The sequence below is a fragment of the Enoplosus armatus genome, chromosome 22, assembly GCF_043641665.1.
Source record: "Enoplosus armatus isolate fEnoArm2 chromosome 22, fEnoArm2.hap1, whole genome shotgun sequence".
In the NCBI taxonomy this organism is placed as follows: domain Eukaryota; kingdom Metazoa; phylum Chordata; class Actinopteri; order Centrarchiformes; family Enoplosidae; genus Enoplosus; species Enoplosus armatus.
Window position 1 is genome coordinate 12982436 of NC_092201.1, and position 18082 is coordinate 13000517.

Genomic DNA, 18082 nt, shown 5'->3' on the forward strand with positions numbered 1-18082 from the left:
GGTGATGGCCAAGCAGCAGTGAAGGGAAAGAATGCAGCAGGAGTGAAGGGGTGGGGGGGGGGGTGGAAAAGGGGCTGCTGGAGATTCTTGTCTCCAAACATCTGGCTCAAATGAGGCCGTGCCGCGCTGTGGGCTCGGGTCGTGACCCTGAGGCTGACAACACAGACACCACCACTTCATCTGCTGGACCCGCCCTCTGACCAGCAGGCCAGGGGTTAATTAATATAGACCCTGTGGCTTCAAAGACTGACGCAGTGACTGGCCGACGGGCCGGCTGAGTGACTGGCTCTCTGGCCGACTGAATGGAAGTCTGAGCAGCTACAAGACGGAGTAGCTGAGTGGCCAACTTCTTGGCAAGCCGGCTGACGCACTGTAGGGCCGGCATCCTCGCTAGCTGACATATTGAAAGACTGAGTGACTGAGTGACCAGCTGACTGGCTTGTTGCTCTGTGAATGACTGAAGTGCTACAGCTACACAGCGGTATGCACACCACCTTGATATCTGTCACGTAAGAGGGAGCGGAAGCAGCGAGGGTGGCCCGTGGGTGGTGATTACGTGGATTGCTGGCGCGTGTCCATTCGCTATCCCTGATGCATCATGGGTAGCTGCGGCTCCTCTGTCAGGTCGCACAGGCTGTTGCGTTCGTCATCATGAGTGGGGCGACATACTGTATATGCGTGTTTTTACTGCCCTGCGTGCAGACAATCTAACAAGAGCCGTGCAGTGATACATACCGATCCCACGCCTCCACTCAGGCTGTTAAAGCCCCTTTACATCCATGTCAGGCCTTAAATCCTGCGCCGGACGCTGCTGACATGTTTGATAGGGAACCGCAGCTCTGATGCTTTCACATGTGTGTTGGAGCTGAGATGTACAGTTGCGCTAAGCAGATTGAGTTACTTTGCACAGAAGCCTACATGGATTATGGAGGGGAAACTGGGGTGTAGTCTCTGTATGGGGTGTAGCCACATATATATTAACATGCAGTATGTGGCATGTAAGGCATTAAGGCCTATACACATACTATATACGCGTAGTATATTCTGTAAATACACACACTGAATCTCTTGCAAAAACAATCACAGCTAATTAACTCTAACATAGAGCTTACTTACCGTCTATTTAAAGTGCATTATAGCTCACAGTAAGCTTACATGCTGTCATGAAGGTGCCATGAAAGACGTGCACTTACAGTATAGGACCTGTTTATATAGGTCACATAAGCAAATGTATACAGTATATGTAGATGCACGTATGCATCACAATAGGCAAAGTCAATATTTTTGCTGGTTGATTTGCTCAATTCAAAAATCATCTCTTTAAAGCTGTTTCCTGTCTTGGTTTGTGGTTCCTCTGTCGATAATGATTCATGGAACAAACAATGTATCAATGTATAAGAAAGTAACTAACCTAGAGGGTCTTTGAGTAGGTGCACAGAAGGTCAGCTGAACGTACAAAAATGTGATATTTGTCTAAAGGCAAGCACACAATTCAACATATAGAGGAATAATGTTTCAAATTATCAATGAATAATGAATGAAGATTAACTTAACTTGAATGGAGGAGTTTGTTTCCACTTAAAATCAACAAATGCCTCAAAACCCAACACAGCTAACTAAACTCTGACTTAATCTAACTTAATAACTGCCTCTTTGTCTCTATTGGGACCAAATTACATCGTTCTTTCCAGGAAACTTCCAAGTAAGAAAGTGTTTAATTACGGACCCGTAAAAAAAAACGTTACCAATTGTTCTAATTGACCCTGCAATACAAAAATATTACTTGTGAGCAGCTTCCGTTTAGTTCGTCCTTTATTTAAAGTTAGAAATGCATCCATGCACACACACTATAACATTTTAATAGAAAAGCTCACAGCAAAGTGATAGCTTTTTATATCTTGCTATGGCACAATGTCAAAAGGAAAAATCAAGCATTTCATTCCAAAATGCGACATCCACCTACTCACAAAGCAACTGCTGGAATGTCAGTAAAACTAAGATTGTTGAAGTTATCTTCTAACTTGCCGATTTTTCTTGCAAAGTACAAATGTTTGAGAGAGAAGTCATCTGGCCTTTTGAAAACTGGTTGAACTCCAATCAGTAATTCCTTTCCACAATGTTTCTCAGTGTTGTTGTTGCTCGAGTGCACCAATGAAAATTTTTCAGCTGCATTTCATATCCTTTTGATAACGTAATAGAGGGACAAATGAAAGTCGGTGCACTTTACACAAAACTCATTCATCTTGCAGCCATTTTGCAGCATAAAAACATTCCTCTGTCTCTCCATGGGAATGGGCGAAAAGACCAAGAAAGGAAAATCACAGAAAAGGAAGAAAAACAACAACAGGGCGTGCAAATGAAGAGAGTTTATGAGAAAGCTGAATAGATAAATCATGGATTCCGCCGATTTGGTCATGGGACATGGCGCTGAATGGAAGTGAATGGGTGGATGCCAAAACACTGGGGCCTGTCTAATATTTGGGAGTCGGTGACAGGAGGCCTTTATGTGGGACAGTCTGACTCACTCAAATACACACTTGCACACCCAGACATATTCATATGATGTGTATGACACACAGGAAATGCACAAATACACTCATAAATACTTCCCCTACCTGCTTCATCACCAGGTATCAACACACACACATAAATACAAACATGGACATACACATGGTGTACTGTAGGACAGTCAAAGTTGTGGGTAGGTCACAATAGCTAAGCTATGGAAGCCCTGACTGATTCATGAACCTCAGGCCTTTGTCCTTAACTTAATGCCACGCCGGGAGGCCAATAACACACACAGACACACACACACACCATCAGGAAAACCGCAGGACCCTCTCTCCTCTCTCTAAGCCCCTTTATGCTCATGTATCGGACAAAAGCTGGGGTACTGCTTTTCTCCCAAAAACACACACACACACAGACACACACACACACACACATGCACACTATTCATCTCCTTAATATCGCTCATCTGGACTGGGAAGAATGGTAGAAAGGAGTTTCATCCCCACTGATTGTCTCGTGCAAGGCTGGAGAAAGAATGCCACGTTGAAAAGCAGACGCAAAACAATTCAATAAGAAAAGTGACTTGAATGCGCCTTTCATCGAGCCAACAATGGCCGGCCCCACAATAGGCCTCAGGTTCGCCCCATGACGTTGCCTGTTTCTCATGCCACAAAAGGGGGAAAAAACCCAAATTGACTCGATTTGAATTGTGAGCCATGTCCATGATGATTTTTCCCCCCGTCTAATACAAACTGGGGTGAAGTTAACTGACACAATGACACTCTGGATAACTGGAAAGAAGGATAAATATAAAGGAACTGGTTTCCTTAGATAAGCAGCATGAAACGTGAGCGCTCTGCCTGCTTCAAAGCGAGTTTTATTAGTGCAGAAGGACGCCATTTCTTTTTCAATGTTGTGATCTGATCTACGCAGAAAAACGTTTGAAATGTCACCACCGAAGGTTTCCTCTGCCGGGTCTCGGGATAGGAGGTGCAGCATAAGACAACAAGACGGGGGGGTTCAGATGTTCTTAGTAAGAGATTCAAGGCAGAGTTAGTCTCATAAGCATGATGTCAACTTCTCTTTAGTGAATGCTGACCGTGTATTTAGAAACCCTTTAATTGGCGAACGGGGGGACAAAATCTTGCTTTCTCCCGCTCGTCTGAACTTTCTCTTTCGCTTGTAGTGAATAATAAAATAAAAAAAAAACTCTGTCTTTCAACCTCCCCCTCTGTTTCGTTTCATTTGCCTTCCTTTTCCCAGCGCGAGAAGAATGATCGCGGCAAACAATGGCGGTGAGAGTCCTGCTGCACTTCATGTTAATTTATACAACTAACTAATTACCAACAGGGTGGAAATCACATAAAGACGTCCGCCCGCTCCCACGCTAGGGCTGTGAACCTGCTGCTGTATATGTGTGTGTGTGTGTGTGTGTGTGTTGCAGTCCACACATTCCCCTTAGGGATCTGTGCCTAAAAGTCGCAGGTCCATGTGATGACTTGCAAGGGTTGCATATGCCATTGTTGATGTTTATAGTGTGTGTGCATGTGTGTGTGTGTGTGTGTGTTTGACATAACCCCCCACATAGCAGAGCAGTGGAAGGATTAAGCAAAGTGGAGGAGGGGGTGGACTGATGGACGCATGAACGAGAGACCGCCTCGATCCCTCCACTTCTCCGGCTCTTTTTTTTACCTCCCTTTCTTTCTCTCTCCCCTTCTTCTTGGCAGAATGTATCCGCCCTTCCCATTGTCATCCATTGGAGTGTACGGAGGCGTGAGGGAGCTCCGGCCACTGTGTGCTTGTGTGGCACAATGGCCTTGCCTAAGTGCTGTCCTATAAAATGCCTCAGTGCTCTCTAAAAGCAAGCCCTGGATTCCCTCCCTGCCTTGAAAATAGATGAAGTGCTGTGCGTGCATGTGTGAGCATGTGTCTGTGTGTGTGTGTATTGTGTGACATCTGTCATTGAGTTGGCATTTTCAGTATGGAAACCAGTGCCTTGGAGCAGCGAGTACGCTCAGCCATAAAAACACCATTCTGATTGACCTCGAGGTTGCCGGCACGGCTGTAAACCTGCAAGCGGTGAGTGAGTGCGTGTGTGTGTGTGCATGAGTGTGTCTCTTGTTTCCCTGCACGTGTGTCCAGATCAAGGCCGTGAAGTATACAGGCCAGTGTCTGACCCCAGGGCTGCAACCCGGCTCAGTAAGAAAACAAGAATATTGCCATTTGTTGACCCTGACGACGTCGCCGCCAGAAGAGGCAGGTGTCCACCAAGTTTGAAGGTGTTCAAATTTGAAGGTGTTTTTTTCCCAAAATCCTAAAATGTCCATTGCAAGTCTGCGTGTAACGTGATGCATCGTTAAAACATAGATGCATTGCGAACTGCACAATGGCTCACATCATTTAGCTTTAGGTTTATTCAGCTAAAAGGATTTACAGTAGGTGCAGTCAGGTGAAACACAATTGTAGTTGTTTATTCCCGTTTACAGCAGAGGTCACACCAAAAAAAAGAGAGAAAACATAATAAGTCCCAGAGGCCATGGAGCCCCAGTGACGGGTAGCTGTAGATGGGTAGCAGAGGGTCAACAGACGGGTTCAGAGATGGAGCTCAGCTGGCACTTAATGTGTGCCACTAACAGTCGGAGCTGCCATAGAGAGAGGGAAGGAGCAAGAGGAGGAGAGGAGAGATGAGGAGGAATGAGGCTGAGTGTCTGGTGAAAGTCCAGGGCAGTGGAGGCACCACTCCAGGGGCCACGAGGAACATCTGTGCCCCATTTAGTGATGTTTCTCCTCCTTTTAATTCCCCTCGTTTTTCTCTCTTTCATTTTTGCAGTTTATGATCTCTATCTATCTATCTATCTATCTATCTATCTATCTATCTATCTATCTATCTATCTATCTATCTATCTATCTATCTATCTATCTATCTATCTGTATTTCTCAGGTGCATGTCTCTTTTCCCACTGTTGGGCTAATAGATTATCACTGGGCCTTGCTCTGTGGCACAGGGGTCACAGGGGGTTAAATGGCAAGGCCAAGGGAGCTGTCCAGGTGTGTGTGTGTGTGTGTGTGTGTGTTCCTGCAGCCATCTCTCTTGGGTTTTAGCATCGCCTCTCCTCTCAACCCTGCACCTCCCGTGATGCTCTGCACTCTGCTGTCATTATTCCACATAATGACACACACACACACTCCAGCACGAGCCGCTCGCCCAGCGGCCTCTCGCCTCGACCCCAGACAAACACACACACACACACACACACACACAAGGCAGTGTCATGGCATTCTTATCTTCGCTCTTCCTCCCTGACGCTCCTGAAGAATTTATTAAAGACGGCGGCTAGCAGTTTGTGTGCGCGTCTGCACATATATGTACCGGTGTGTGTGTGTGTGTGTGTGTGTGTGAGAGCCAGTGTGTATCTCCAGGGTAGCAGGTGGCCGGTGGACTAAGACAGGAGATGAATGGAGAGAGCAGGAGAGCGGTGGAGCATGGTTGGGCCAGGCCATGGGGGACAACATGGCTAGTCATTTATTAGAGACCAACACACACACACACACACACACACACACACACACACACACACACACAACTTGCATGCATGCATGCAGCCAAATGCAATCCTTCCCACAAAAAACACACGTGAACACACATTTTGTCACAAATACATATGCAAATACACCTACACAAGTATACATGCTCCCAAAGGCTTAAAACAGCACGCGCACACACACACACACACACACACACACACACACACACTGACCTAGTATCTACCACTCTCCATTCATCTAGCCTAAGTAGAGCAACACTAGCCACAGACACAAAACTATATCTTTCAAACTTCAGCCATATTTATGTGTGTGACTGTCTGTGTGTGTGTGTGTGTGTGTGTGTGTGTGTGTGTGTGTGTGAGTGTGTGTCTCTCGCTCAGGGCTTGCCTTCGTTAAGTCAAGCCTCTCATTCTGTTTCGAGATGTTTATCGTTTTCTGACCCATTTCGTGTCTTTGGCCCCTCGTTCACGTCCCTCCTGGTGTTAATGTTCCTACACTCTAAATGTCTGTGTGTGTGTCATTGATCCAGCTGGAAGCAGTGCGCGAGTGTGTGTGTGTAAGAGAGAGAGAGAGAGAGACAGAGACAGAGACAGAGAGAGCAGTAATATTCCAGGCCTTTCATAATGATTAAAGCCTTCATTAAATTTTCATCCCAACCTGCTGTTTGCTGCTAATGGCCTTTGTGAGCCACACAGCCAAACAATAGCTAGCTGGGCACAGAAAAGGGATTTCTATCTCGCGTTCAATACCGCCCCTCGTCACCCCCCCCCCCCTCCCCCTCCATTTGCCTCTGCCTCTCTTCATCTTTTCTCAGCATCCCTTTTCTTCCTTTACTCTCTTTTCTTTCTTCCTTTCTCTCATGCTTGGCCTGGGTTTTTGTGTGTGTGTGTGTGTGTGTGTGTGTGCTGGGTCTGGAGGCGCTGAGGCCTTTTGTTAGCGTGTTTCATTTAAACGTAGGACAGATAATGCTCCGGGTTGGTTTGGATGCCGCACCACTGTGGCACTCTGCTAATGGGGTCTGTGAAGACACTCGCTCTTTCTCTCCTTCGCTCTTCCCTCCTTCTCTTTCTCCTTCAGTCTTTCCTTCTCCCCTCTCTCTCCCCCTCTCTCTCCGCGCAGGCTGACTCATAAAGATCCATTATTGTTGTTTTTTTCCTGTGCAGCCAGTTCATGAGGTCTAGTGATGCAGCGAACAACCCAAAACACACCTCAATTACAGCTCAGCTCGACAAACAGCCCAGTTTTTTGTTTTTTTTTCTTCATTTCTCTCTTTTTTTTGTAAAATGTGCCACAACAGGCCTCTCTATTGACTGGAATAAAAACAACCAGACGGCGAGAGCTGACCAGCAGTCTTTGAAAACCTTACAGAAAAGCCTGGAAAATAAGGTTAGCACATCGCAGCTTGAAATGAAAGCCTGTTGATGAACTGTCAGAACATAAACACATCAACATCTACACTTAAGAGACAAATACACACTGTTCTGCTGCACCGCTCTTTCACCTCTTGGGGCATGGTGTCATTTGAGGCTGCATACAGTTCAGAGATGTTTGAATAGAAATCTTAGCGCACAGCAGTGGTGGATTTAGAAGCTACAGGGAAAGTATGGGAGTGTATAAGAAGATCTAATGGTTGTTATAGCATGCATCTGCTTTAGAGGTCTTCACAGGTTCACTTGGTTCTGAGCATCCAAGACCTGACCTGGGACTCGAGTTGGACATGGTCCCAATGAAGTCTAATCTGGTCAGGTAGGGTCTCGTTTTACTGACAAGGTGTCTCATTTCTGGAGTGGATCCTAATGGATTTGCGTGTACTTAGTATCAGCTGCGGCTGCTTGTTGATTGACCAGTTTTAGTGTTGTGAAGTGTTGGGTCAGGTCCAACTGTGCTCAGGTCCCCTTCCAATCGGGTCTCTTTTTTAAAAAAAAAAAAAAAGCACATTTCTGGATGTTGGGTTTGGGTAGGTTTGGACCCATAAAGACCTCTAATCTGCTTTGCTTACGTGCCCTTGAGCAAGGCAGCAAATCCCCACCAGCTTCAGGTGCCTATTCTGAAATACTCACCTCCCTGTGTAGCACACGAAAGACACTCCCACCAATAAAGCCCTACGTTATTTATATTACCCCATCAGATGGACACCTGTTGGTAATCCCCTTATCACATTATCACTATCACATGCATTTCATAGTGACTTAAGCCCCCATTTACTGTATCTGCCCGATGGAAATTAGAGTTGGCCATGGGCTAATTTTATCTCTTGACTCCGACTGTTAGCCCAAGGCTAAACTTGACAATGAAATGTGGGGGCTAATCGAGCTAAGCTATGTAGCCCTGGGCAAAAATCTGGTTGAGTCTCTTCAACAGTGTGTGAAATCTTTATCTGAGGGCTGAGAGAGAATTGTCCCAAAGGTTACAAAGGTAGTAGGTCGTTAGATGCATTTAACCACTCAGTGATTATTGAGCAGAAACAAACCTTAATGTGAGTGTCCCTCCCTTGATATAAAAGCCGGGAGACATTTGGAGATTTGTTAAGATATCAAAGTGTGTTAGCAGTCTTTTCACACGAGCATACACTGCACACACAAGAACACGTGCACGCACACACACTACACACACACAGCCTATTTGTCAGGTTGTGATAAATATGCAAAGCATGGTGGACAATAGGCCCAAACAGCTGATGCTGTCTGTGTGCTGGAAAAACAAAGGCTCGCCTCTCATCTGAATGTGTATGGGTTCATAACAGAGAGAGAGAGAGAGAGAGGGAGGGAGTGATAGAGAAGACAGACAGAGAGAAGAAGAGAGAAAGGACAACAGAGAGTGATAAAAGAGCGGCGTGAAGCCAGAGAGATGGCGGGGAGTTGCAGATCACACATCTGGCCGCACAAGCGTCCCCTTTCATCACTGACCTTCTGGCTCGTTCTTGATCAGCTCCTCCATCTTGCGTTGTTTCAGTGTGTCCACCACATCTGCCAGGCTGCCCTTGCGTCTCTCGGGGGTCCCAAGGGTGCCCGTGGCCGAGCCCCCGTCGCTGCAGGGCCGCCCCCCGCCTCCACCTTCCTCTTTGCCCGGTGAGGTAGCAATGTGCTGGGGGTAAGGACTCAGAGAGCTCCCCTTAGTGCCATCCTGCTCCTGGAGGGAAGGAGGAGAGGAAGATAAATTGTTAGATTCAAAAATGACGAAACTTTAAGACATAAATAAACAAACTATAGATGAAAAAAAAGGAGGCGGAGAGGGAGGAGCTGGCACACACCCACTCATTATCTCCATCCTTCTCTCCTTCTCTTGCTCCCTTTCTTCTCTTCTCATAGCTCAATGCAACCAACTGTCATCCCTGGCCAGTTATCTCAAGTTAGGGCATACTTCTTCTCTCCCGCTCACATCCTCTGGAATCTGCATTTGACTGACTTGGAGGTACTTGACAGAACGAGCACATGAAACAACAGCAAAAGACTCCGCGCACTCTTAGAGTCACGCTAACTCTTCATTACAAAGCCTTCAGCGGCGCGGCTTTGAGCGGCGTCCAACGCTACTGTACCAAAGCCCAAGTTTCAGTGCTGCACTACTTTTGTCCTAAGATTCCTGACAATTAATGCTGAGGATGCAACTCCATCAAACATGAAAATCAACACACAAAAAAAGAGATCCCTTTTCAAAAAAAAAACAAAAAAACAAAGCTTTGGAGCGGTGTCAAGTCATTTCCATAAACTCATGAAAGGGCTGACAAAACAACAATCAGCATGACAGCTACAAATATAATATATACAGCTCACTGTAAAGCTCTGTGCCTTTTGCCAAGCTGTCGTGATGAATAATTATCCTACTGTCTGACGTCTAAAGTTTACACAGTCTTTAACACGTTGAGTTTAATGACCTCTGGAAATAACATTTTACAAAAGTACACAAAATTCCTAAATTCCTGTTTTTGGTCGATTAAAGTCCCCCTCCACTCCAAAATGGGTTTAGCTTATTGTTCTCTTGGATGATTTAGCTACACCCTGCAGAATGATGTATGTATCAACCTTCACATAGACTGAGAATGGACTTTTTCAGTTAAGTAGGAGTAGGAGTAGAAGGAAGGAGAACTTGCCCAGCGGGGGTCTTTAAGTTATTATTATCAAATGATACGTTTGATAAAGGTGGACGAACAGGAAGAAAATACCTCACGGCCGCAGCTGAATGGTAAGTAACTTGTAGCGTCTTAATCTTTGACCCAATAAAACCTGTGTTTGTTTGGCTAGCATGATAGACTCAATGCCGGCTAAGCCCAATTAACAGTGACACAGAGAGGAAGGACGGCATCAGCTTCAAACGAGAACACGCACCGTCTCCTTCCCACACATACATGTAAAAATGAGCGTCCATACTGCACACATGCATCCGAATGCATCGACAGACACGTAGGCACACACAGTACCCCCCCCCCCCACATGCACGTACAGGTGTGTTAAGGTGTGTGTTGTGCTCTTTAATTACAGAAACAAAGTGAGGCAGTCTGTCAGCTCAGCTCTTTGTAGACAGGAGGGTCAATAGTCCACAGGGTTAATCTTTGGCTAATCTCACTACAATATGGAGCGCGCCACCTGGGACAGCGGCACACATACAGTACCTCTGTTTGTCTGTGCGTGGGTGTTCATGTGTGGGAGACACACAGAGACAGAGAAACAGAGAGAGACAGTCCTACATTCAAGCTGTATTAATGACATTACAGCGTATTAAGGCGGAGATAGTTTTCTAATCATTAACTCGCAGGCTGCTGGTGGAAGTGGAACTTAATACCGAGATCACAGTCCACAATGAAGTCATCTGGACCCCGGATGACCCCAGATACTTTTCTTTGCTATCCTATAGGCAAAGGGATTTTTTATAAAGGCATCCAATTTGAGCAGAAGAGAAAAAAAAACTCTAGACTAAAGTCCCAAATCTTTCCTCTGTGTTCTATTGAGAGAATAAAGCCGGGCAGAAGCTTTCAATATTGACGACGCTTTCATTGTCAGTGGCCAAACACTGTATGAGAGGTACAGCAGACCATTATCACTTGGTGTTTTCTACACTTCACTGACTCTCTCTCTCTTTGGCTTTGTGTGTTTCCACACTCTGAATAAGTCAGCACGCTCAATAATTCACTAATTCTCTCCTCTGCGTTCTTGCACATGCATTGTGATGGAGGGGACAGAGTGTGACAGCGATGATATGGCTGTAACAGTCGCATGTATGCGATGGGGCGATGAGGCTTCAATCAGTCGCTATTGAGGCTTCAAACACACTGGCTGCGGGCACTGCCGCGCTGGGGAAGCGTCTTGTGATCTTAAAGTGCTGAAAGACTTTACTCTTCTCCTCTCACCACCTGACCGAGTGATAGCTCGACCTGCTCCTGTCTTTCTTTGTTGTGCTTCGTTTCCTCCTTCGCCGTCTCCTGTTCTTCAGATTAGGGAAATTCAGACTTCAAATGAGCGGCTTTGTGATTATGAGTTGCATCAGCGCCGGCACGACATGCAAATGCAGCGAGACAGAGGGAGAGAAGGAGTGTAAGTGGGTAGAAGTCAAAGAAAGGCAGAAAGAGCGAAAGGCGAAGGAGAGAAAGAGAGAGAGGCGATGTTATTAGAGGAAATGAGAGAGAGAGAGTTGACAGAGAGATGCGCGGAGAAAGAGAGAGAGAGAGAGAGGAAGGCAGGCATCTTGAAGGCAGCGGTCACACCTGTCACATCCCATTTATCTAATCCAGCGCCTACTTAAAACAGCCGCACTCTTTCTTTCGAGAAAGATGTCGCGCAAACAAAACAAACAGAACGGGAATAAGGGAGGAAGATGGAGGGTGAGAAGGGGGGGAAGGATGGAGTTGGGGGGGTGAGGGGTTGTCGGATCTCTTTGCTCTGTCGAAGGATCTGCCAGGGAGATGTCATCTCACTGCGTCCAACAATGAAGGTCATTTCCCAATCAAAGGGAATTAGCAGGGAGCCGTGGCTTCTTCAAAGATCTGGTAAATTAGGGCCCATGACATTATTTATGTGTGCAGTCAGACAGACAGCCTTATCCCGAAGGCAACTTAAATGGCTTATGATTTCCCCCCCCCCATCAACCTCCCAGCATATAATCCGTGTGCCCTGCTGACATTTTTACCCTGGTGATCTCGTGAAGTCCGAGACAGAGGGATCAAAAAGACAGGACAGATTCTCCATTGTAAACGGGTGTCACTCGGCCGACGTGCGTGCGCGGCGACATGTTCCCTCCAATAACACGGGTTGCAAAACTTTTCTCATCAACATGCATTTATTCATAAGTACAAACAGAAAATTCTGGATACTGTAAACGTTCATGCCCTCCTCTCAGTGCATGTGAGTGAGCAGATTTTTCCACCATTTCCTAGCGTATATGTGTGACACTGTGAGTGCACATAGCCTGTAGGTGTGTGTGTGTGTGTGTGTGTGTGTGTGTTAATGTGCGAGTGCCTGCATATATGTATTTATATGCACTGGATGTGGCAGGCTGGCAGTGTGGGCGGTTCTGCCTTTAGTTTGCAGATGTCAATTCTCTTCCAAAATGACTGGAACAAAGTAAAAATTGCGCCTCACTCTCTTTATCCTTTTACTGCCTCTGCAATGGAACCGAATTAAACAACTTTTGTCTTCTTAAGCTCATCTGTGAGGGGAGGTTGGTTTAAAAACACGTAACTCTTGCCAGAAAAAGAGGGAGAAAAAAAAAAATCCAAATGCTGTTTTTTTTCCTACAGCCAGCACAGATGCCGCTGTTCATGTTCTTTTTTTTCTTTTTTTTTGATTTCTTCGTCTTCTTCCCTTCCTCCTTCTCTGTTGCCCGACAGAAGAGACTTTCTCTCTCTGTCTCCCTCTCCCTCTCTCTCTCTCTCTCTCTCTCCCATAGCCTGACATGTCTCGGGCTGTGCAAGGTGTATGTGTGAAAAACAGTATTTGATGCTTGGCGCGTCGTTGTGGATCATGGCATGGACAATGTGGCAGTAGGAAGAACTGGAAACAGCTGCTCAAGTAAAATACACACTCACACACACAAATACACACCAAGAGAATGTCACTGATCACTCCTGCAGGGGGGTAAAGACTTAGCTCTGCGCCAGAGCTGCCAATCTCCACGACATACACTTAACGCACCTCCGATACACTGCCAAACACACACACACACACACACACATGCAGCAAATCCCTTTACATGCCATGGCTAAACACAGACACTGTCAGTTTTGACTTTGAGGTCCCTCAGGCTGGGACAAGCAAGCAAACACACACATTACTTTTATCCTCCTGTTCCCACAATATGTTTGAGCTCTTCCTTAGAAACCCCCAAATTAAAAAAAAAAAAGTACCAAATAGATAATTATTTTAGCATATTAAAATCAATGGTTATTAAAAAAAAATACAGAAATTGCCCTTGAATTACTTGACAAATGTTAATGTCCTAATTGTAATTGTATATTTAAACTTATTGTCCAACAATTACACACTTGCCCTCTCCTTATCTAAAAACATGCAGCTGTATTTTCCATATTTTAAACGGCAGTTTTGGCTAAAATGTTCGGCAGTGTATTTTACCACGACCCCTTGCTGTTGACAGGCAAGCGTGTGTTGATTCATTAGTGCATCACTGGCATGAGAAATTAAGTGTGACCACTGTGTCTCAAGACTGCTCAATGACTGTGTTAAATCTGTCAAATTCACATACACACACACACACACACACACACACACACATATAATCACACATACAAATTACACAAAAAGAGGGGAAGCGAGAGAGGAAAAAGAATAAGAAATAATGCCTGATGAAATATCTTTATAGTTTTCTATGGTGTTAGCATATATCGTGCCTGTTAATGAAATAATTAGTGTTTGCCCATTAACACATTTATGAGAGAAGATGCTAGCCTGTGCCTGATGTGAAAAAACACAAAAGATCTAGAAGAAAGCAAGCAAGAAGGAAATGTATTAAAACATCTGTACTTGCACTAAGGCCGTAAAGGCACCCTGTTATGATTTTAGTTGTTGACTAGTGAATAAAGTTAAGAATCCATCTGCGGTTCTTCTCATAAGTGGGTTTAGAGTTGATTGGCTGACCTCACTGAACTACTGCTAAAATCCTTCCCATCAGGCATTTGAACTGAGCTGCACTCAGCCAATCAGGGTCCACCAGCACAGTGAGAACTTCACATTTAATAAAACACCCTTTTAGCTAAACATTCATACATTCATTTGCAACCCATTATGAGCAGCAGTATTCTTATCTGGAGCCAGGGATTGTACAAAAACAACATTTTTAAAAAGTGAATAATCTGGCCCCTTTCAGCTTTTTAAAATGTGTGAGTGCTGCTTTTTCTATGTGTGTGTGTGTGTGTGCGTGTGTGTGTATGTGTGTGTGTGTGTGTGTGTGTGTGTGTGTGTGTGTGTGTGTGTGTGGAGCTGTACAACTGCAGCAGGCAGGTAAAGCGGCCGGGCCAAAGCCGAGCAGGCAGGCGAGGCAGGCGGGATGAAGAGGTCAGTGTGTAGCCGAGTGCTTCTCCTCCGCCGTGTTAATTTACTATGACAAGATAAAGCTGTAATCTCGCCCCCCCACCACACCCCCCTCTCTCTCCTCTCGCTCTCCCCCGCTGCCTCACTTCCAAGTCAACCGGTCGCCGATGAGCCATTTACTTCCCCCTATCACTTTACGAGAATTGCCCTGAGAGAGACAGACCCCCCAGACCCCCACCCCTTTAGAGTCCCACAAACACCCCCTCCACATTGTAAATCTCCCTCTTCATTTCTCTCTCTTTTTCTCTTCATCCACTCTTCACTGACAGTCAGCGGCAAAGGGATTGGTGCTGTAAACCCCCTGCCCACCCCACCCCCAAAAAAGAAAAAACTTAATACACATCTTACAACATGCCAAGCCGGCAGTCGGATAAGCCCCCATCCCACCCGCTAGACACACACCCGCTTAATAAGCTACATCAGCTATTACTCTGTGTATGAGACACCCCCCACCCCTCTTTCCTAACAACACAAGTCCTTCCAACACACAGAAACACACACATCAATGCTGTGTCCCTTCTGCTGTCAATGAATGGACCAGAAAGTAGTTGTGTGTCATTCTGAGGATATTTAAGGAGTCCCTTCATAATGACAGTGATGAGGCCAATTCTGTACCAAATATGAATGATAATAATGTTTGTATATTTGCTTAAAGACCGATGTTTTATTTTATATAGTGTAAATACAAAAGATGAATCTGTATAAATGAACCAGGAATGATCTAATCACTGTCCTCAACAACAACAGATAACCCAGAGTGTGTGTGTGTGTGTGTGTGCGCGTGTGTGCGTGTGTGTTTGCATGCCTGTGTGTTCCCCCACGGTCCCAGGACTTTGGTTTACAGTCGGCGCCCGCCACACATGAGTCCACCGTGGGAGGGGCCTGCGGGCTAATCAGCGGGCTAATTACAGAATTAGCTTTCCATTACAGCTCCTAAGCACTGTTTCATTGTTTTACAGCACGCAGAGCATTTATCGTCAGTATGGGGGAAAGGTCGACGGTTGTTATCGGAGCGCCGCTGTGACAAGGTGTGTATCAAGGGGAGGGCCCAGGAGAAGGGAAGACAGTGTGTTGTGCCCTGGCATACGCACGCAAAGTGAAAACACACAATAAAGCGTTTTGGTACGAACACATGACAAGACAAAATCCTTTGCCCTAAATTGTTAATAACATGTTTCTCGTGGTGGACAATCAACATTTTGTTGTGCAAACATGATTTAAAAAAACTAAATAATGCATAGCAGCAACATGTAATACCCTACTGAACATGCATTGTAAATCACACCACCTGTAAAGAATGTGGAATGAGTCACATGCAGGAAAACAGTCATCTTAAAAATGCACACATAGCTGTGTGCTTACACACAAACACACGCGCGTGCACGTCAACTGACAGAAGTTTACAATAAGCCCATATACTGCGAGGCCTACCCTAATATTTAACATGAATCACACAGAAGATGCAATTCAACTGTACAAATACGCACACACATGCACGTACAGAGCCATACATACAGCACCACCACACAATGTCACACTTCATCCTGAAGAAAATGACTCACTGCAATGCCTCACATTTTGCAGTCACGCAACTGTGCATCAAATGGGCTCAAGGCGGCGGCTGGTGGCGCGCGCACATAAAAGCAAAAACACGTGACACCCAAACAGTAGCCTTGAACCTTCACTTTTTTTCCCCATTTTCGAGCTCCCAGCACCAAACTGCCTTTCACTCGCGGAGAAAGTTAATTTCTGCCTCTTTAGAAATCTCACTCTTTTCATGTCTATCGTGAATCACCAAACGAATATCCATAGATTTCTTTTCCTCATTGTTGAAATTTGTGCAGTTTTTTTGTGATGGGGTTCAAACGTCACCATTAGAGGAGTAAACAACATACCAAAGCCAAAGAGGAGGTTGAGATCCTGAGTAAGCATTCATGTTGTTTTAAAAATGCAGAAATATTACTGTTTACTTGAAATGACTGGAAATTCCACAAAAGCAACACAATTTGAGTTATTTTGGACACGTTTCACTCCTGAAACTACATTATATACCCATTTAAAAAGGTAACAAATAAACAAGGTCATTGAAGTTATTGAATACATCCACAAATATAAAACATTATTTTATGTTTTAGGAGGACAAAGAGCTACGCTTGTCCTCAGTGCCCACTATCCCTACTGTCTGCAGGTTTTCAACACAACACAAATATCTTTACATTCTGAGCCTTAGTAATGTAAATTGTAAATGTAAACATTGATAGTGCAACATGACAAATATTGTTTACATTTTGGCAAACAAGCACCATTAAAAGTATCCTGAATTGGCTATTAACAGGTCCTGTTTGCAGTGTACACATTACTATAACATTCCAACAAGTTCTGGGAAGAAAAAGAAAAAGAAGCGTCTTCTTTTCTATGATTTCTAAGCGGATTTATGAACATTTATTCTCGATGGACACTGGGGACAATAATATCCCCAGAAAGTGTCTTCACACTAAATCTAAAAATATGTGTATCATGTCAGTTTGTTGAGATTTGACTGAGTTATGACTTTGAGAAATTTTTTGGTGTATTTATTGGCATGAGGTGCAAGATGGAATAATGGGAAATTGGAGATTGTATCTATCATTTTTAGCTAATGTCTTTTTTTATGCAAATACTGAAACTTTTTTTTTTTAAGTTTTCAACAGGAATAAAGTTTCCTAAATGAGACAAAAGTAAAGTGACTACTGAAGCAGTAACACTTCTGTGGGTCACACCAGTTAGAAACATCTTCAAAATGTTGCACCTGTTTCAAAGAGTGACCCTGAGTCAGCGCTTAAGGCCGCAGGCACCCATAGGTGGACGCTCGCACCCTGAGAAACAATAAGCGAGACTGGATGCAAAAAAACAATAGCCGTCCTTACCATGTTGGGGGGGCTGTCCAAGTTGCGGTTGGGGGGCGAGCGAGGGGACACCTTGCCGCAGTAGGAGGCCAGGGGGAGGTGGATGACACCGCCCAGTCCCTCGCTCTCCTCATCCTCCATTCGCTGTCTGCTGGTTGCCATGGTTACCTCTCCATCTGTCCCCCCATATGGAGAGGCTGGTCGCTTGGAAGACATCCTGGAAAAAAAGGAAGGGAGATAGAAAGACAGAGAGAGGAGGAAAAACAGGAGGAAGAGTGAGTAATATTCAAAGGATGATATAATATGTTGACGACTGGAGACTGGGGATGATGGTGGCAACAGAGAGTATGGAGTTAAAACTAGTTCCTGTTTACTCCTGGATCGTGTGTTTTAACCCACTTTTCTGTGGGCTTAGTGTCCTTCCAGCAGGTTTTCACCAAACCCCTTTCAGCTCATCAACCTGCAATTTTCTTCCTTCTCCTTTCTCTGGATTTTTTTTTTTTGGTCACACATTTAGCACATTCAGTCAACAGAGCTCTCGCAGTGCAACTCCACACAATGTCCCCCCTTAGTCGGTTTGTGAGCATCCAGCTCCTTGGCAGACCT

At 45.1% G+C, this 18082-nt stretch overlaps 1 protein-coding gene across 1 annotated transcript in view; it reads right to left on the reverse strand.

Annotated features, from left to right (window-relative positions):
• Positions 1 to 17692, reverse strand: part of sox5 (SRY-box transcription factor 5) — a 76742-nt gene extending 59050 nt beyond the window's left edge. The window contains exons 1-2 of the mRNA XM_070928681.1: positions 17547 to 17692; positions 8964 to 9163 (exon numbers count right to left, since the gene is read on the reverse strand). Of these exons, the coding sequence (XP_070784782.1) occupies positions 8964 to 9163; positions 17547 to 17692 (346 nt within the window). The remainder of the gene's footprint in view (positions 1 to 8963; positions 9164 to 17546) is intronic.
• Between the last annotated feature and the right edge of the window lie 390 nt (positions 17693 to 18082).